Raw genomic sequence first — 21,646 nt, forward strand, 5'->3', positions numbered from 1 at the left:
TTACTATGGGATTAAAACGTTACTGACAATTTTGTGTCCCTGTGTGCACTGAAATGAGAAAAACTTCACAGTAATTAATCTAATTCTTGCTCCTCTTAGTGCTTTCTGCAGATACATGGGTTGCATCAAATTAAATTTAAGTATTGTTTTTCTTCTGAAACATAGATTCCAGAAGGTTGCCAGATGAGGACATTAAAACGAGCGAAGTCTTACCTTCCTAGAAGGAGGATTATGCTGCTAAGCTTTCAGACCTTGTTGTAACCATGTTAAATGAGTCACCAAATCCTGTCAAAGGACAGGATTGTGCAGACTGACAGGAATGTAGCTTTACAGAAATACTAAATGACTTTAGCTTTTCATTGTCATGTTGCATGTAGGTGGCCAAATTCAATTATGCTTATTAGAAAAATCAAATTTATGTACATTTATGCACAACTATCTGTATGATGACAGATACAATTAGAGCAGAATAGAAGAGGGTTTGGTTTTTTTTCCTCACCCATTCCTAGGAGAATGTTGCTACAGTTCTTCATCCCCACCTTTTGGGAGACACTATCAGTGGAAGATATCCTGTACAGTCCAGTCTTTGATAGAAGCCATACAATTTTAGATACAGAATTTGATTATCTTCTTCTCACCACCTTTGCAATTTCAAACACCTTGCCAAAAAAAGGGGTAGTGGGAATGAGTAAGTATGCTTATTGTGCCAGAGGGGTCTGTCTTGCAGTCAGTATCGAGGAGACAAACCAAGCTGAACCCATATTTTAAAGAATGACCTAAGTTTTGGCATGTCTTTCCCCACATTCTTCTTCCTTCTCTGAAGGGGGAACTTCTATTAAGAAGTGACTGAACCAGTTAGTGAAACAGCACGGAGTATGTCAGGTGTGTATTTCAGGTATTAGTCCCTCCCTAGCACATAGTCTGAAAATTTGAGACAAGGAATCAGGGTTTCCCCTTCCCACATGAATTATTTAACACACACAAAACCCTGCCTACCCACATCCATGCTCTGGGGAAATCACCATATTTCCCTAGCGTTATAGAGAGTAGCTCCCTTCTAGGACATGGTATGCAGCTCCTTTGTGGCTGATTTTATCATATCTTAGCAACTTATCCAAAGCAAGCTATTTTAGCCTTCCACTGAAAGCAGCTGTATAAACCCGGGATGCTGCTCAGACTCATGAGTTTTAGCTTCTGCTGACTGTTTTATGATGTAGGACTGACATTTGGACAGATCTGTGGGAAGCCTTTGAAATAGCTCAAACAAACATGCAAAAATGCTGACTACAACTTGGAAGAAAAATAAGCAGTATAGTTATAGCATAAATGATTAAAACAAACCTCCAAAAACCTTGTTCCCCTCCAGCCTGTGCATGTCAGCATTTCTGTAGCAGGACAATTAGCTCCGCACAGGGAGATCCTGCCATTTGGACTGATCAGGGATTCCAGAACATCTGCTGAGGAAGGAGACTTCATACCTAGCCAAGAAGCTTGCCTGTCCCTCTGCTGCTATACTACACTCTGGAGGGGGACCTTACTCTTGAGCAGCAGGTTGATTTTGGGTAATGGAAATTTACACCCCTGCAAGACTGGTGCAAGTCTCTGAGTAATTGATTTAATGACAGAAATTCATCTGTCAAACTGTGCGATAAGCTTTCATAATAACTGCGTAAGTCTCTGAGGGCCCGGGGCCTGAGGAACATGCTCAAAATTAACTGCTGCTTTCAGAGAATTCAGCACTCAGATTTACTCTAGTGCTACTGGTTAACCAGTGCTTGTAGTTTTACTTTTGTACTGCTAGGTGTTCAAGTACTGGAAGGGGTACAGGATCTTTCACAGAGAACAATGCCTCTAAAGTGTCTACACAGAGTTATGCTCCTCTGGGAAGGGCATGGGAAAAGAGGTGCTTCTCGGAGTCTCTCCTCTCCAGTTCCTCTTGGGAGGTGTTAAATTTTTTTATTTCCTTTTACATCTCCACAGTGAAGCGGGCTATAGGGTTGGGGGGGGGGGGGGGGGTTGGTTTTTTTTTCTTCTCTCTGTGCTTAGGCCTAGGTGGATTTCTTGGCCTTTTCAGATCCCAAAATTATCATAACCAGAATGATTCCCCCCCTCCGCCCCAAAACAGGCAGGATAGGAAAGGACACAAAGTGTTCTCGCTCATTGCACAGTATGGCTAGGCTATGTTTTGGATTTTGTCATTGCCTCATTTGCATCTTAGCTAGGATGCAAAAACAAGTGACAAAAGCAGCTTTACGTTGTAACATATCATCTTGTAGTCTTAGTTTTAAATAGACATCAGATTGCCAGTCACCAGAAATTATTAGGAAGTGACTTTCACAGCAGAACACCTTTTACCAAGCTGAGCTTGCGATCTACTGCGTTAGGCAGCTCCCCCATCAAGACCATAAACAGTTTAATGATTTCTAAGTGGAAAGGAGTACACACGCCAAACAAAAGAGTAAGAGGTAATCTAGTTGTAGCTGGAGGAAATGAAGGGGTCAATCAGTTACAAATATGCATCAGCAAAATATTTCTTAACAACTGACCAAATCCTGCCATGTGACTAATGTGCAAGCATTATCTCCGAAGCATATGGAAAGAAGTTTGAATAAGACTCCACAACAAACACTTAGATATTGCAACCCAGCCTTGTATCTCACTCCCCTATGAAGTACTATAGGTGACAGAGGCCAAAATGAATGAAATAGGAATTAAACCACGAGTAGCTGGTTGGTGATTTACAGTTGCAGGAGTCTGCACATGTGTGCATACATATATACATGCAGAGTAACACTTTTTAATAGGACAGCTTTCTCAAATCTGAGCAAAGATAAAACTCTTAACACTAGCAAACATTCACCTCTGAAGCGACTGTAATTTCAGACAGTCACAATTTAATTTATATGCTCATTATTTAAAACTAATTCAAGTTATGAGGATGCAACACAGAAAACCTCTGCAAACTGTCCGATCAACTTGAAGAAACATCCAGCACTGTATTTCTATATTAAAAATTCCTTTTACTCAGCTGACATTTTGGATGGATGAAGCACTTGAAAGAGCAGAGAGAAGCAGAAGAATCTCCTATATAACCTTTTCTGCAGCTATGAACCTAAGACCAGTTAGAACTTGAACAATCCAAAAAGCCACAGTCATCAACTCTCCACTTATATTTTAGGAACTGTCTTCCAATAGGAATCAAATCTTTTCCCCAGAACAGGAAAACACGCTGGCAACACTTGCTGGTCAAAGGCTTGAGGTCTTCCATGTGTCCTTATAACCCAGTGTACCCGCAGAGAACCCTCCTGGGACAGACAGTGGAATTGTATACAGAGCAGTTGGTTTGAGCTCACTGTTTATAGAAGTACCATGATAGTAATGCAGAGAACTCCCATTAAGAACCTTGTTTCTTTTCCCATCCCTCACCCCCTTCCTGGGGAGAGAGCTCTTCTGGTGAAATGGAAGCAAGGACGTGGTGGAACTGGCTGTAGAGTGCTAACACCATGTTGAATTCTGCACAGCTTGAATATACTACGGATTCTGTATTGCATCCTATGCCTCTCAGCAGAACGCCCAAGAGACTTGATAGGCTTCTAGCATGCAGTGCAATCATTCTTAAACTTGTTAAGCTAGCTCAAAATGGCATTGAAACTCTTTCCAAAAAGAGAGGGAGGAAAACCTCACTGTTGTATTCCATCAGCCTGCTACACAACAGGAGGTGGTTCTCAGCTTGGCAGAGCAGAAGTAAGCAGTCATTCTGGAGCTGATAGAAGTGACTCGGAAGAGTCCTCAGTAGTTCACGCAGAGAGTGAACATGAAAGTTGGTATCACATAGACCAGCCTATATAAAGGGCCATCCAGCTTCTGAAGATCAGAAGGTAGAATGGGAGATGAGCAGAAGGAGGTAGAAATTACACAAACACCAGCAGAAGACCGTATTTGAATCCTGTAGCTTACACAGCCACATGTCAGATTGCGATGTCAGCAGGAAAACTGACACAGCATTTGACTAGATCTTGAGCAGAACTTTAGTTCTGGCTGTATTAGCTGCAATACAGAGCAGTACAGCATTTCCTTCTGATAAGATCACATACGAGGGAGTGTAAGCCTGAGCACAGACCCCTTGCAGTGATGGCTCATGGCAAAGGTGAGGAAGAGAAGACATTTTAATAATAGGAAACTCTTCAGCCAAACATGAGACCAGTTTCCTCAACCTATTAATGAACAGTTGGCCATTTAAGTAATGTAGAAACTGCTAGCACTTGGCTGTAAAGCAGCTTGCCCATGATCATTAACTGCAGAGAGGTAGAAATCAGAATAGCATCCACAAACTGTTAAACATAGTATCCTGTTTTGGAAGGAGATTATGCATGCTCACTACAAAGTAACAGTTTCTCCAGTAAGTTTTTGGTTGGTTTTTTTTTCCTTTTTTTTTTTCTTTTCCTCTCTCCTCCCCCAAGCAACAGAAAAAAGTATTTTAATCTTAAAAAAACCCTAGCATAGTATAAACCAGATTTTTTTAAATGCATTCACTGGTACAAAATTGTTTATTCCCACTAGAAGGGCCATTTGTTTCAAAACAAGTATTGCAGTTTCTTTAATCTGAGGCCCAAAAATCACCCTCAATAGAGTCGTTTATCCAGGAGAGATTTTGTTTGTTTCTATATTAGAAATGTAACAGTTACATTGGCCTTTTACACAGCCTTTCATTTCTAAATTATTTGTTGTGTACAGCCTACTAAATAGAAAATGAAGTTCCTTTAGTTGGTTTAGCTTATTCACAGCTCAGATCACAGCTCAGATCACATTAGTCTCCACAAACAGATACTGTCTGAAACTTAGTTATTCATGAGATTATTGTATGTTATTTTAAAAGGTATTTTGCCCTGAGATTATCTTGGTTTTATGTGAATAAAGCACGTCCTTTCTCCACATACTTGCCATATATACTCTTAATACTCTAAGTTCTCATGACATCTTATAGGGAAAGGAAGAGATCTGACTCAGAATGGCATTTCTACCATAAATGGTAGGGATTTACTGAGGTCTCTTTCACTAATTCAGCCACCTTACAGCTCAGCTTCTTACTTCCTCACAAATCAGACCAATTTTCCCCAGCTCTGCACACAAGGTCTCTATCAGATTACTAGGTCTTATACACCCAGCAGGTAATTCTGGATTGTAAATTTTACATAGGAGACATCCATTAGCATTAGTTTAGCTTAGCAGCAGTCACCTATTGGATTCATTTTATGCCAGAGAACCCATCTTGTCCATTATTCCATTCATTTATTGTGTTAGTTTTCAGTCTGTGCCATGAATAATCTGAATAAATCTTTATGCTTTCGTTTCTCCTAGATATTGATGAATGTGCTGAAAATATTTGTGCTCAACTCTGTGTAAACTCTCCAGGAAGTTACAGGTGCTATTGTGATGGCAAGAAAGGATTCAAGCTCTCTAAGGACATGAAGAATTGTGAGGTAAAACTGCACTATGTAAAATTCCATGCGGAAAATCATAAAGTTGGATATTTCTTGATGACAGGGTAAGTTAGATTAAGGAAAATAGGAAGCTATTTGACAACTGATTCAAAATTGCTGAGAAAGTGCTGGGGACTCTGAGCTGTGGTTTGGCTCACAAAGCAGACTGGTAGGGATTTGGATGCCATTCAGTTCATGCATGCTCATTTACAGGAATCCTGTCAAGAGAAGCTTGTCTTAGCCATTCATCTTGATTCCCTGCTGCTTCCAAAATAAGCCCCAGCTTTCTCCTATCAAACAAATAATTCCGGTTCAGCTTACTCAGAGCCAGAATACTCCATTTGTCCATATGTTCCCAGGTTTTCTGTAGACTACACAAAAGTTTTCGCTCACTCTGTCAGAATTGCTCTATGTTTTGCCTGTTTGGGTTGAAAAAACTGGATTGTTTTCCACAGGTCTCATCTGTCATAGCTGAAGAAAAAGCATTTAGTAATACTTGCCAACTGAAGAACATCTCACAGCCAACATCAGCTGTTCTTGCTCAGTTTGAAAATTTACACTTCTTAGTAGCAGAAAGTTTGAAACTCTGGAGAATCCCAGTTCAAGGATTTTCTTGTGAGTGGTTCTCTGTGTACTTTGAAAGGTTCAGGCAGGCTGAGACTTATTATGCTAAGTGAGCTCAGATAACTGCCAACAAAACCACACCTTTAACAGTGTAACAAAATTGGGCTTAAACTGAAGGAACATGGTCCGACACAAGTTCTAGCATTTATATATTAGATCTTGTTTGTACTTTCTGAAATTTAATATCTGAACAACACTTGTCATTATATTTCATTTTATTTATTCATGAAACAGGAAGAGCATCTTCTAGCCTCATTACATGTTATTTTCAATACTGTTGTTCAAAAGTGATTAACTCTCTATCTGGAAGTTAGTTTCAGGCCTTTTAATTGAAAAAAAAACCCAGTTTAATCAGCTGAAAATATATGCAGTCCAAAGACTAGTGACACTAGCAGACATAAAATGAAGTAGCCATAAAATTCAGGAGGAACACCTATACATTTAGTGAAACTTCTGCACCGTGAATACAGAAGACACAGTTTGGGAACCGCATTGTTAACTTTTACCGAAGTACAGCATGTCTTGAGAACAGAAAAGCCCTTCACACCTATTCTTGATCATTCTCTTCTGTAGGACTACTATACTGCCATCATACAGAAGATATTCAAGGGGTGTTTTGAGGGATAACTTCAGATCAAAGAGACTTTTAGGCTCCTCCTAGTCAATGAGACAGGTGCTCTAAACCACATTCTGGAAGAGTCTTCCCACCTCTCTCCACATACAGAGCCTAGTTCCCTGTACCTAAAGGAAATCTGAGTGCTTTACTTTTAAAACAAAACTGTAGATATTACTTGAATTATAACATCACAGTTTCAGAAGACAAAAAAGTCAACAATGCCTTAGAGTGGATACCTGACACTTGTTTACTGAATGTTTTACTAGTTTAAACTTGCACCACTCATAAAATAGACATTATTCCTGGATATAAACGTCTTGTATAAAACTTCAGGTACATGAATACCTGAAAGAATAGGCACCATTTTTTTCCCCTCTCATTGCAGCTGCAGTTGGCTGACTGTGATTACTCACATTGACTTTGGCTAGAGCTTTAGGATTAATCCCAGTTTTACATACTGTTGTAGGCCTTCCAGTTGCCACAAATACTTAGAACTTCTTTTACAGTTTCCCTGAGAATGTAGTCTTAAGACCTTCATATCCTCCCTAACAGTTCTCAGAAATATTAATTCACTGCTATTCCAGCAGGAATTGTGTTGTTGATTTTGTCAACATTCCTTTCCAGACCTCAAACAGGACAAATACATTCAAGGAACAGCCAGATAGAAACATTTTCTATTAATCTGTTACTTAATCCACTTGTAAATTGTTACTTTTTATTCTAGGCAAATGATTCTAGTAGTACTAGAGATTGTTCAGCTATGAGTAGTTGTACATCAATATTGATAAGAAAATAAAAGGTGATTTTTTTTTTTTTTTTTTTTTTTTGTAATTACATCTTAAGACACAGCTCTGGCCCCATTCCCTTCTAGCACCTGATCAGGTTTAGATTCCAGACAACTTTAATAATGGAGCCTGGCAGGACCCTAGTAGGTGGGTGTCACAGGTCCCTGGTGAAAGAAAAGTGCCTGATGGAAGATTTGAATTCTTGATTCAATTACTAAATATTTAAAGTTGCAATCCACCAGAACTATGTTTCAACTTGAATTATCCTCCAACAGCTTAAATAATGGACAACTCAAGCAAAAACAAAACCACACTGCTTCATTTGTACATAGGTATTCAAGTTTAAAAAAAGAAAAAACCCAAACAAAGGTAAGCCATTGCTTTAAAAAAAAAAAAAGAAAAAAAAAAAGGCTAACAGCGAACAATAGGGGTTGCTTCATGACCTATCACAATGCATTTACAGCTTTTTTTTTTTTTATTCTCTACCATTTTCAGTCTGTTACTGCGTGTATCCCACTGAACCTTGAAAAGAATTATGAACTGCTTTACCTGGCAGAGCAATTTATAGGAATTCCTGTTCTGTACTTAAAGTTTAAATTGCCAAATGTCACGAGGTAAGCATTTACTATTGATAAAAGTATGCATTGAAATTATGGACATTTGTTTCCATTAATTTTCTGAGGGTGTGGAAAGTGCATTGCATGCATAAATTATATCACTGTCTCCCCACTGGTTAAGATACCTTTATATGGAGAATGAATTAATATACTAGCACTTAGAGGAAACTGGAGTCATTTGAAAGCAGACGGGCAAGAGTAATGTGTCTGGAGTCAGTTTACAGCATCTTTTATTGGTTGTACCACGTCCTTGAGCCACCTCATCAGTATAGACAGCAGCTCTCATATAGCAAAACTAAAAGGTCAACAAGTTTCTTCCAGATACCTCAGAAGCAGGTAGGAGGCAGTAGCAGCTGTGTCCCAGCCAGGAAACAGTGCACAGCTAGGGCAAGACATGCACCACTGGCATTCAGATGTGATCATATCTATGAATAACAGAGTTGGAGTCTTCCAGCCATTACAGTCCTGGTTACCAGTGCTGTTGTAGGGAGAGGTGTATGGACTCAGAGAAAGAATTCAAAGAGATCCAGACTTGAATGGGCAAAAAAGGAAGAGGATTGAGAGCAGTAAGTTTAATAGGCAGTAGGTCCCATTGATTTGTGGACAAAAGAGCAAAAAGATTGGTGCTTCCTCATGACAGAAGCTTACTCTTGCTCTGAAGGAAAGAGCAGGGGCTGGGGAAGGTGCGAGGTGGTGATACAGATACAGGAAGGCATTTAGAATTCTCAATATAAAATTCAGATGTTACAGGAAAATAATTACTGTACAGCGTCCAGTTATATATGGGAATGGCTTTTGTTTGGATGTTGCTGCTACTTCACTTCTGCTCTGGGTAGAAACTGTGACATGCTACACACATACTGCTGAGAAACAAAACCAGGCCAATGCTTCCTCCCCACCCCTGTGCTTCCTTTCACAGGGTGTTCCAAGGACACAGATAGAGCACAGCACCTTGTCTAGAGCGCCGTCTGTATGATTTCCTTTACAGCTGGCAGAACAGTTGCTAATGGTAGTGACCCCTTTATTACTCTTGGAATTCTTCGCTGCGGCAGCTGAAATTGCAGTGTTCCCTGACTTACTGACTGAACAATTTGAGGGTAACAGCAGCAGCAGCTGTTGAGCTGGTGATCCCCAGAGCCTCAGAACCTTACAGAAGGACATAAATATTGAGAACTTTTTCCTCTGCTGCTATTCCAAGTTGACCAGGCATTAGTGCTTTCCTGGAAGACCTTTCTAAGACGATAAATGTTTGAAGCTATCTTAATAGTCTCTGTAAATACAGAATGATTTTTCTGTGGGTCTGCTTGAGAGACAATGACATCTAGCGGACAAAGAATAAGACTGAGTGTGAAAACGACCTGAGTTCTTAATTACAGCTCCCTTAGTTGTTTTTTTTTGTTGTCTTCAGCAAATCCTAACTTCCAAATGCTTTGATTTCTCCTTTCATCCTTAATCTATTTTATCTAGTCCAAAAGTGCTAGGAGACAAGGACTGATTTTTGCTATACTTATACTCTCTGTCTTCCACTTACAGGTACTATCATGTAAACTGTAATTTTGCTACATACACACATTCAACAACTGCCAAGATCGAGACAACAAATCCTCAAATTAGACAATGACATATAAAAGGCAGGAGTAACCAAAACAAATTGCTAGGTTATAATTGTTGTAGCACAACACTTGGCAACCCTGTTGTACTGAAGCACATCATAGATCATGTATTTTTTCCTGCATTGCATCTCCACAAAATGCAATAGGAATATTACATCTATCTTCTTACTCAAGGGGGTGTGATATCCTTCACATGTGAAGCTCATAGCAGATTTGGGAACTGAACCAAGGCTCTTTCAAATCCCAGCTCAGGGCGTTAATCTCAAAACTTTTCACTGGATTCGGATGAACAAGGCTTACATTAGATTCTGCTTTTGACTAATTGTGTGCAAATGTCACAACTGCTCAGATACAGAGTTACCAGAAGGTTAATATCTATGAACTTTTTTTTTTTACCCTATTAATGAGTTATCCTAGGCTATACAGTATTTCATGTTTCCTGTCTTCTTATTAAGATTCCTTCTTCACAACTCAGATTTACAGCAGAATTTGATTTCCGGACATATGATGCAGAGGGAGTTATACTATATGCAGAATCCCATGACAATACAGCATGGATCTTGCTTGCTCTTCGTGATGGGAAGATTGAAATTCAATTCAAGAATGAATTTGGAACAAAAGTCACCAGTGGAGGCAAAGCCATTAATGATGGACTGTGGCATATAGTAAGCCGGGTTTTCTTCTCCCCTTTCCTTCCTTTAACCCGCTATGGGAACATTCTGTCTTGATAAGTAAAGTAGGGAAAAACTAAGAAACTATTAAAAAGGCTTAAAATTATGCCCTCAAATCCCAGATTTAAAAATCAACCAAGAAATGCACAAGAATGCCTTAAATCTGGGAAATTGTGGCACCTGTTTATGATCGAGAAAGAGGTAATTACCACTAGCTGGCAACATAGGAATTATTCTTTGTAATCATGAAAAATGAAGCAGCAGAATATTAAAAAGAGTGATCACATGGTCAAGTGCATAGTTATGTGATACTTTGTCTAGAGAGCAAGTTTTACATTTGCTAGACCAGAAATCCATCTTGTTCTTCAAGCTTGCATACATAGGATGAAGGGCCTTGCTCACTTACACCATCTATAAAACACAACAAATTATTAACATCAGTTAGGTTTTGTTTGTTTTTAAAGGGGGGCAAGAGAAGCTAGGATTCTGCGTAGACCTCCTGTTTCAGTTCAGTACAGCTTCCTCGAGATTAAAAATCTACTTTGATGCCTAATAATAGTGGGAGCAAGCATTGAACCTATTTTGTCTGCGTCGCATCTGAAGATTCAATCCTCTGTAGCAGGTTGTAGTGACATGGAGAACTATATGCCAAATGTGGATTGGATATAGAGCAATGGTAGAAATCAGCTTCTTGCAAACTCTATAGCGCATAAAGCAAACTAATCAGCTGCATGGTTTTTCCCAGGGGTAGGATGGGGGTGGAATGGAAGATCATCCTCCTGTGGATGTCCATGGATATGGACAGTTGTCATGATTCAAGTTTAAATATGCTGTAAATATTGACTGCCTTAAAACTATTTCACAAGTTAGATATTTAGAGAAACATTAGTAGTGCTTCATACAGGTATATGTAATTAGTATTTAAAATATTCTAATGTTTGTGTGTGTATATATATGTAATTATTTATATTTAATTCTAGATATCAGTTGAAGAACTAGAACACAGCATCAGTGTAAAAATAGCTAAAGAAGCCGTGATGAGTATTAACAGCCCAGGAACTCTTTTTAAACAATCACAGGGTTTCTTGGAAACTAAGGTGTACATTGCAGGATTACCTCGCAAAGTGGGCAACACTCTTGTTAAACAGGTGACTAAAATAATAAGAGTAATGTTGATTAATACTGTTCTGTTATTTGTTTGGTTTTGTATTGTTTACTTAGTAGTCACAGAGGAAGGAAGAATGGCATGGAATCCATTTAGAAGATGAAAATCAGGTTATTAAACCACTGTTTTTGAAAATAAACAGGCATGAAGCTTTGTAGTCTGTCTTCAGTTAGGTTTCAGTTGTAAAAACACAGCACTTACAGTCTAATCTTTCAGGATTCTGTAGCCTATTTCCTAATATAGCTTTAAGATTCCCTAAATCACCACCACTTCTGCTGCGAGAGCATTTCAGAGTGATTCATGTTTCTGGTGCTGGCTTTTGCTAGGCTCTGAATAGGTATGGAATTCACTGTGTAGGCAGCACAATGAGCTTTCATTTTTACTAGGTTTTATAATAGCCCAGGCTAGACAAGGACCATGATTATTTCAGTCTTCCATCCTCAACAGCTCTCTCTTATGCTGGGGATGGGTACAGTCAAGTTGTTGTGACTGTCCATTTCGCAGTCCAGGAGCCCTCAAACTAATTGACAGTCTAAACAGAGAGGCAAAGAGTAACTGTACAGTAGAGGCTGCACCTTTTTTAAAACAAAACAAAACATTTTTGCTCAAAAGTGAAACAGAGAGAAAAAATATGAAGCAATACAACAACATCCCCTTACCCAATAGAAAGTAATTCCAGAAATTTCTTTGTACTTTGGTAGAAGAAGATGAAACCTTGAACAAGGAATAGTGCTAGTGATCATTGTCTTTCAGCTACAGAAAAGCTGTTGTGACCTAAACAAAAGGACAGCATGAGCTTTAAAAATTGAAGCAATCTATTTTGTACAGATCACTGGCATCAAAATGGGAAATGTTACTAAATCAGAAATACCTTTTGAAGGCTGAGGTATGAAATGCATGCCATTTATTTTCTCCCAGCATCAGTGCTGTAACCTATAGCATTGATAAGGCTATTATTGGCTACCCAGAAATAAGTTGATATGTAAAGTAATGCCTTATTATTACCATTTTTAAAACAACTTTGAATGCAAACACCTAGTGCTGTAATTCTTCTACAGATTAACCCTCGGCTAGATGGATGCATTCGTGCCTGGAACCTGATGAATCAGGGACATTCAGGTGTAAAAGAGGTTATTCAAGAAAAACAAAGCAAACACTGTTTAGTAGCAGTGGGGAGAGGATCCTTCTACCCTGGCACTGGAATGGCAACATTTCAGATAAACTATAGTAAGTATTTTTCTGTCTATTCCTGTATTTTTTGCTGGACTAGTGATGGAACTGATGAATTGTTAAAACAAAAAAAAAAAGAAAGAAACACACACAAACTAAGCTATACACCACTGCATCCAGCAATGATTCCCATAACTTCTGTTAGACATTTGCTTGCATGAGAATTCTGATCCCATTGGTGTCATCCATTTAATTTCTGAAGTGCTTTAGGTTAGGAAGCATATTCTTTATTTGCAAAGGATGGGCACTGTTGAACACATTGACTTTCCAAAGATCTAATTCTGTTCCCTGTTCATCAATGGGGAAAGCTATCATATTACTGACAGAAAAAGAAGATTGGGGATGGGGAAAAGGATCGCTGATAGTTTTGTGTATGCAATTCTGCTTCTAAACAAACATCCTATCTGGAGGTTCTAGGTGCATCTCTTGCTCCTTCCTCAACCCAGAACTTTCTTGCCTGACCTTCTGCCCTAATTTCAAAATTTCCAATCCAGAATCTCCTTGTGCACACCTGAGAGCCCAAACCAAAACATCTCTTGAGCATTGTCCCAAATCCTGTTGTTATTATACTCTTCCCCATCCCAAATGCTATGCTATCCTTCAGCCCTGCTCTGATCCCCAATCCTTTTCATCCCAGGACTTGCTATTCTTTCCCAGGCCTTTTCTTTAAATTCCCTAGCCCACTTCAAAAGATGTCTCCAGCTTTTTATATTCTATGCTTCCAAGCAACTTGTATCAGAGTTTCCTGTGCCAGTCAAGTTTCCTCAACTTTCCTCCCATTCATTCACTAACACCATACTGCCGTGACTCCTCCTGACCTTTGTGTTTGGGGCTGCTGCCATGACTTCACCCTCTCTCCTTTCTGTTCTCACCCCCACCCACCCCAAATCTGAGAGGCTGCCGACACCTACTGCTGCCCTTCTATGAGCTGTTATAGCCCACTGTCTCCCTGCCCATTTGGCTTTCTGTAGGAATATAACCTCACCTCATATTTTAGGATTTCTGCTTCCTCAAGAAACTACTAGAAATCAAGAAATTACTAGATTTGACTGGGGGGAGGGTGGGTAAGAGACACTGGAAGAAAAGATGCAAAAGATGACAAATACCTCTTTAAACAGTAATTTTTATATTAGCTTCACTATGAATGCATCATATGAAATTTGCACCATCTGCATATTTAATTTACACACCTGCATATTCCCATTTTAATAGTGGAACTGCTTTGGAATGTAAAAGTGTATGAGAACTGCCAATCTTCTATTCAGTGGCAGCAATTTATGGCTAAATTAGTTTTTTGGGTTTAATTTTGAACTGACCTCTAATGAATGTGGCACCAGTTCCACATTAGAATGGAGAAGGTAGCCAAAAAAAAAAAAAAGTCCAATAAGCAGGATTTCCTTATCCCCAAGAAGATTAGGGAAGATGCAGGATTAAAAGTTTTTCTTTTTCTTTTCTTTTTTTTAGACTTCTAGTTCTTTCTAAAAGTTCCAAAGTTCACTGTTTTTTTCTGAAGATTAGTACTAATTTTTCCACAGTGGGAGCAGATGAAATACTAATTTTTAACACCATATTAATTTTTCGTTAGCAGATGGATTTATTAATTTCAATTATTCTTTTTAAAACAGATAATCTTGACAGTGCTGAAGATTGGCTAATAAATGTGACTATGACTATTCGCCCATCCACAGACACTGGTGTTATGTTTGCCTTGGTTTCTAATGAAACAGTGCCTCTTGCTTTGTCCATAGTGGACTCTAACTCCTCTGACTTACAGGTGATCTTACAGTTATCATAGCAGCTGATATGCATATAAGTCACACCTCTTGTTTTTGTCTCACTTAACTAACTACTCCATTTGTGAAAAATCAAACTAAAAAAAGCTACTCACACTTACTTGCAGTGGAGCTGATAGGCTGAATTAATATTTTGAAAAGCACATAGATCATATAGTGATGTGCAGAAAATATATTACTGTTAACAATTGCTGCAGCAGTGACTAAGCACTAAGCGCTCTTATGTCAGGTACTATCCATTATATCATGTCTTCTTTAACCTTTCCTTCCAAATTCACAAAGCAGAAAGGGGAATATAACAGCAGTAGAATGATGATATTACAGTAATGGCATCATGTTAGTTCCAATTTATAAACAGATGTTTTTGTCCTTAAGTTTCCATTTACATCTGTTTACATCAGGCATCCCAAGATAGAGCATGATTATACACCATGGCTAATCCATGCTTTTACCCAAAATAAGAACCTATAGCGAACGCTTGGTTACCTTTGAAACTGTAGCAGTATTCCTTTTGCCTGTAAGAGAAACAGGATTTCACCTCGGAACCATAGCCAAAAATTTTTTACAGTGAACATTCTCACTTATAAATTTAAGAATATAAATGAATGGCATTCATCACCAAAGGTGATGATTATACATCAACTTTGGTAACTTTTCCAACTTAATGTACCAGTTTTTAAAATGTGGCTCTAACATTTCCTTTTCTTTTTCTTCCAAATATAAAATGCATCAGTACTAAGTATAATTGTGTGTTAAAGTTATATGTGACATCTTTTGTGACCTACCATTCTTCCATTTAGAAAATCATTGTGACCATTGGAAACATCACTGTTGCACATCTGGAATCAAAGAAGTTATGTACACCCAGAAAAGTGCTGGTTGGACTTCTAGTAACCAAACAGCAACTTCAACTGTCTGTTGATTCACACACAGACAGAAGCAATTCAGAGCAACTGTCTATCCTGCATCAAGCAATGATGGCAAATGTTGTTACCTACTTGGGCGGCCTGCCAGGTGAATTCTATTTCTTTTCATTAATTTGATTATATGTACAAGCCTGATTATATTCAGCCTTACCCAAGCTAGAAAAAGCCTACAACTATACAAGAAGAAACAGGTTTTTTCCCAAGTGCTTCTTGTTTCATCCAGTCTATTCAGCTTTTGAAGGAGCCTGCTTTTCAACAGTGGCATTATTAGGCCCATTAAAAGGCATGAGTCTCTCTGTAGAGGTTTGAATTTGGAAAATGTCTTGATTTTTGAGCTGGGGAGGAGTAAGCATTGCATATTTCTGAAATGCCACCAGCTGGCACAATTTAGGAACTGCATCAAGCATGTAAGAAAACCAGGCATTTGTAAGTAAATAAAGTGTCAGAAGTACAGAAAGAGAAGTCAGGAATATGGTTTCAGCAATTAAAATCTGGGCAATAGATGACTAGCAATCTTTATGAGACAGAAAATGTGTTGAAACAGCAAATATTTTGTTTAAAGCAAGCTGCAAGTGTATCCCCAGTCTTAAGACATGTACAAGCGTTATTTTGTAGAGGAAGTGTACACATGCTTATCTATAAAATAGTTTGACTTCAGGGTGAATCATGAAGAAAAATAGCATTGCCACAGATGAGGAATTTTCAAAGCCTAAGATCCTCAAACTTGAAAGACACCATGGTTACAACATTACTACTGGCAGAGCTTTTCTGTATCCTCTATTAAAGTTATTTTAGGGAGAATAAGTCACAATTCCTGAGAAAGTTCTAAGAATTTGACCAACATAGTCTTGAATTGACATCCATTTTACATGCAGGCTGCAATGTCATAGCACTGCCCCAGGTAGAGCTAGCTGGTCTTTATCTGCAGTGTATTTCTTCTGCAGGAGACAAGGGTGCACAGGAGTAGAAAGAGGGGAGGAACTGTGTATTTGTTGGAGATGATCTCTTTAGGCATTTCTTCCAAGGTAGCATACACAGGGGAACCTGGAATCATGGTTCCACCCTCTAGGCTTGCTTGTCAGAATAGAAGGAAAGTCTTTAGGGCAGCACTGCAGGTACCACAGCCTCTGAAGTGGTGGTTGCGTCAGTATCCAGGCCCGTATGTTGGAATCTATTTGTTCTCTACAAGTCTTCATACACTGGTAATCAAGGATGTAGGAAGATTTAGGCACCAAATATGACAATTTGTCCTCCAATTTTGTTTTTGAATGGATATGCAGTATCTTGGAAACCAGATAACCAGGTGAGTTCAGTTCAAATTGAATGTGTAGAATGAGAAGAATGCACTAACGGTGCAGTACCGTCATGTAGCACAATAGCTAAGTGTCAGGTTTTGTTTTTTAATACCTGCTCACTTTTAAAAGAGAGATGAAGTCAGTATTTACTTAGTAGAGGTGAGTCAGTAGGTTAACTGAGCCATAGTAACTTAACTAAGATTCCAGTCATTTCTTAGACTTCTTCATCTTTGTGATATTTAAATGATTCTTTCTAGTACATTGCCAGTCACAGAGTAATTGGCATCTTAAGAGCTAAGACCTTGGCTTCAGTCATGCATCCCAAATAGATAAGAAGCAAGTATTAGTTACTTGCTGCTCCTTAAAAGTAAGTGTAATCTCTCAGTTTTAAACAGTATCTTCAACATGCAAATTAACAAAAAAAACTCTGTATGTGTAAACAGTTTCTACTTAGAGGTCTCAAAAAAGCAACAAACCCCCCCACGTTATCCAAAGGAGCCTCTTCCACAACAGCCTCTGGTACCAAAGAGAGAAAAAGTAATATAGGAAAACTACTTTAGGTCCTCGTGTACAGCCAGTTTGGCTACACCGATTCATTTACTCGCTCTAACTCACCCCTGAAAGGCCTCTGGGATTACTGAGCAGTATAAAAAGGTAGGTAAGGATCCCCACACGGAGTTACAGTACACAGAACCGTATGGTTAAAAGGCACCTAACAAAAATATGCATTTCATGAAGACCAGAAGTCCCCATTTTTGATACACGTTTCTTCAGACTAGTAACGGCGTTGGGAATATGCCTCTTTGTTAATTAATTCAGTACAACCAGTACAGGCTAAATGAGACTTGCACAGTTCTATGACAGCAGTGTTACCATCACTGGAGTAAAAAGAGCAGAAGGGCACGATTCTACAGGACTGTTTGTGCAGTACCTCAGCTTACAGCAAAAGAAGATCACAAGGAAGCAACATTTCTTGTTCCCCAGACAATCAAGTCTATCTTCTAGGAGGGATAGGATGATTAACATCTGGAAAAAAAAAAAAAAAAGATGATGCTCTTGAGATCAGCTTCTAGGCATCCTCATTCTAGTTGCTGAAGGTACTTGGATCACCTTATGTTTACCTTGTAAGAATCGAGTTGTACCCTAAGACCTCAGAGCAATGCCTGCTTGATTTTGTGCTTAACATACTGTTTCCTGGAAGCGTATCCATGATCTGATGTTGCCGTAACCCAAACAATACCTAAATGAGCAACAGATAAAGTGAGTCTTTTACAGAGAATTCACTTCGAAGAAGCAGTAAGGAAGCAGTAAAATTGTGTGGAGTTCCCAGGGGTCCCCTATCTGAGAACTTGCAGATTTGAATCCAGAGTAGCTTTCTGGCAAAAGCAAGATGGTTCTTTCTGTGACCTCTAAAACCATAAACATCTGTTTGTTGGTCAGGACAAGAACGGAGGACTCCAGGAAACAAACTATTGGTTCACTGTTGTTGATACAGGAAATGCTACTATGAAAAACATTCACATAGTTAGGTTTCTGGATGGGAATAGACTTCTAATGCATATTTCAAATTCTACTGACCTTTCTCAGCTTTGCTGACTTTATCTCAATCTTAAAGAAAAGGGAGAAGAACTAAGTGTTTCCTGCCAAATTGCTCTTTTCTCCCGTGGCTGACTAATGGATGGGGAATGGAGTATTCCACATGTTTTTGCTAATCTGAAAAATACATAAGAATTTGCATGCCTTGGCCTAATAAATTGACTGTGTTTCTGTGCAGATGTTCCTCTGGGTGCTACGTTAGTAACCGCTTTTTATAATGGCTGCATGGAGGTGAAGGTCAACAACAGACAGCTGGATCTGGATGAAGCCATTTCTAAACACAATGACATTAGATCTCATTCGTGCCCACTGATTATGCAGTAACCATTCAATTCTTAATTTAACTTTTTTCTTTCAGATATAATTTGTGTAATTAGTCTCATGCCATAATGAAGCCTGTATTATTTTATTCAAGATGTGCCAGGAAAATAATCAACAGCATGTTTTTCCTCCCTTTTATATAGAATGGGGGAAAAAAATCCCCTCTCTTTTCAGCTGTAAAGAGACAATCAAGATCAAAATTCTGTAAAATGTTCTTCTATTCATATCAGTGATAAATCTTAAAGCTAGATTTATCTTCCATGTTCCTACTATGCCCTTGATATATTTAGTTTGGAGGGAAAGTTCAGAAAGTTCTGTTTAGAACCAATTTTACTTCTTATTTTTCATATATCAGCGTAAAGTTACAAGTTGCAAATTTTGGTAACGTATCTGAATCTAAACAAAACCAGTCTCATTGAGCTTTTCCAAGCATAACATACAAAGAAAAATCTCTACAGGTTTTGTAATATGTGCTTTTGGTAAAGGAAAAAATACCCGGAATCCAGAGCCCAAGCTCTCTGTGAATATGTTTACAAGTTGTATCAATATTGGTGAAGCAACTTCAAAACTGAAATGTTTTTTTAAGTAGTTCAATTTTTGAAAATAGCTCTGGTTATACTGTACCAGCTTTAATTCTTCTATCTTAGGAACCCAGTTTTAGACTTCTAACAGAGTTCTGGATCAGGTCAGGTCATTTACTTTCAAAGTGGGTTAAAATACGCCCCAGGCAATTTTGGAAAACAGAGGAGAGGGCTTGAAAGAAGGAGCTCTGGTCTTCAACACAGGACACCAGACTGGAATTTGCTAAGTAATGCTGAGAAATTGCAGCAAACATTTCTTCCATTCGTGACAAATCTAGCACTCCTCAATGTGAGCACCCTCTAATGGTCCATCATATTCCCTTTATTTAGGTCAACCTTGCATTCACAGAGCCCCAGAAGAGATTTATGTGTGAACCCTGTTGCAGTTGTCTTTCTGATGTACTTGAAAGCCTACATTTTGCTAGTAACATCAGAATGTAAAGCCATATTCTGCTCAGCCAACTTTAATGGAACAGGTAATTAGAAAAGTATTGTTTTCCTCAGGTGTGCTCATTTCAAGCATTTCTAATATTTCTTTAACATCCTTTGAGTGTTCTTTCCACTTCCAACCTTATTTTCACACAACCAGAAGCCTCCCTGTGCAGCTCACCTAGTGGTTTTGTTAACCCCAAACCAAATAAATAGCAAGAGAATTGCTGTGAGCGATGAACATATACTCTCATCCATCAACCAGAGAGACATTTATCTGCCAGGATTCTTGACCTGAGGTTTGCTTTCTTCGCTCGAGACATTGAAGTGGAAATGTATGTACAGAAGGATGGATTGTGACAATATTCGTTTTGAGGATTGCCTTTCTGCAGAGATTTTCCCAGTGACATTAGTGAGGTTTCTTTCATTGTTGAGTACTAACATTACTACATCAGTGTTGCAGAATCTGAGCCCATCTTTCAACATTATTGCTTTGTCTGAGGTTACTGTTAACTTCACTTCCCACTTGTGTAATGTAATACAGGATTTGCTCTGACTTTCACACCAGCCAGCCTCAGTACAGTCTCCGAATCTGTCCGGCGCTGGTTCATACGTAGCTGCTTATCAGCAGGAACACCATACAGCTGACACCCGGGGGCTAATTGCCAGTGAACCACTAGTTCACTTTTCTAGGATAGCATGTAAAAAAAGCTTTGATTCCTCCAGACTCCATGGAGGGGAGATAACTGCAGGAAAGCAGCCCTCCCTGTTCCTCTCCCATCCCAACACACACGTTTTTCATTTGGGCCCAAGTTGAAGAATAACTTGACTGAAATAAGCAGGTTTTGCATGCAAGGCGGAGCTGAATTGGGACTCCTGACATCAAATACACATGTGATCACTATTTATAGTATCTCAGCAGCACCCACTGAATTCTGGAAAGTTGTTGGGTCAGCCTCTGCCTTGTAGAACAAACACAGAAATGATGAGATGAGGAACACAAAGTAAAGTGTCAGCAATACTCTAAATGCTTATGTCGGCCTGTGCGAACAGAAGAAAAGGTTTGGGGTTTCGTTTTGGGTTTGGTTTTTTTAAGGTTTTGTTTGTTTAAGTGTAATAAATGGTATAGAGATGAAATGAAAGAAAAAAATCACTTCATTTTCTCACGCAGATACCATTTCTTTTAATGGAGTAATATTTTAGGGTTTTGTAGTTATAATGAAACCTCTGCACTTTTTTTTTTTAAATGTAAACGTGCCTCCCTATTGTAAGAATTAAATAAAGCAGCATTTGCAAGTTTCTTTTCATTTTAAGTTGCATTTGCGTATCTTTGTTCATTTTCACTGTGCAAGACTTGTTCTAGTGGTCATATGGCTTACTTAGGAGATTGCGATAATCTTCAGCATCAATGAAAAGAACTGGCTCAAATTAATGTGCTATCCAAATAGGCATCCATATTCTCTAGATAAATTTTTAAGTTTATTAATTGTTTAATACTGCATGAGGAAATTAAGCTTTGCTTAAAACTACACGTGGAAGAACAGAGATCAGTGAAAGTTATTGATTCCTATCTCCTTCATCAGATGTATTTCATTGTATTTTTAGGCATAATCATTTCAGCAAGGGCCATTCAGTGTTTATACAGAACAGCTGGACTTGCTCTGTGCTTTTTCAGCTCCTGCGCACCAAGTGTTACAAATCAGTATGTCCTAATTTCCTTGAAAATGAAATCTAGTCATGGAATTGGTTCTCATTTATACTAGAGCAGCTTCCTGCTTACATGCCTGATCGAAGTTTACTTTACATGCTTTAATGCCTGCATGTCTCCTGGTAGACTGAGTGCAAACACCTTCACTATTGATAGTCAAGATTAGCTCTAGAGCTGTCATCTTCAAAGAAAGAGA

At 38.7% G+C, this 21,646-nt stretch overlaps 1 protein-coding gene across 1 annotated transcript in view; it reads left to right on the forward strand.

The window, feature by feature from the left end:
• PROS1 (protein S) overlaps positions 1-21,055 on the forward strand; it is a 34,973-nt gene extending 13,918 nt beyond the window's left edge. The window contains exons 8-15 of the mRNA XM_050912320.1: positions 5,359-5,480; positions 8,001-8,119; positions 10,211-10,400; positions 11,387-11,554; positions 12,630-12,798; positions 14,427-14,575; positions 15,395-15,608; positions 18,590-21,055. Coding sequence (XP_050768277.1) covers positions 5,359-5,480; positions 8,001-8,119; positions 10,211-10,400; positions 11,387-11,554; positions 12,630-12,798; positions 14,427-14,575; positions 15,395-15,608; positions 18,590-18,735 — 1,277 coding nt within the window. The 3' untranslated portion in view covers positions 18,736-21,055. The remainder of the gene's footprint in view (positions 1-5,358; positions 5,481-8,000; positions 8,120-10,210; positions 10,401-11,386; positions 11,555-12,629; positions 12,799-14,426; positions 14,576-15,394; positions 15,609-18,589) is intronic.
• The last annotated feature ends 591 nt before the right edge of the window (positions 21,056-21,646 follow it).

The sequence above is a fragment of the Gymnogyps californianus genome, chromosome 1 (assembly GCF_018139145.2).
Source record: "Gymnogyps californianus isolate 813 chromosome 1, ASM1813914v2, whole genome shotgun sequence".
NCBI classification, from domain to species: domain Eukaryota; kingdom Metazoa; phylum Chordata; class Aves; order Accipitriformes; family Cathartidae; genus Gymnogyps; species Gymnogyps californianus.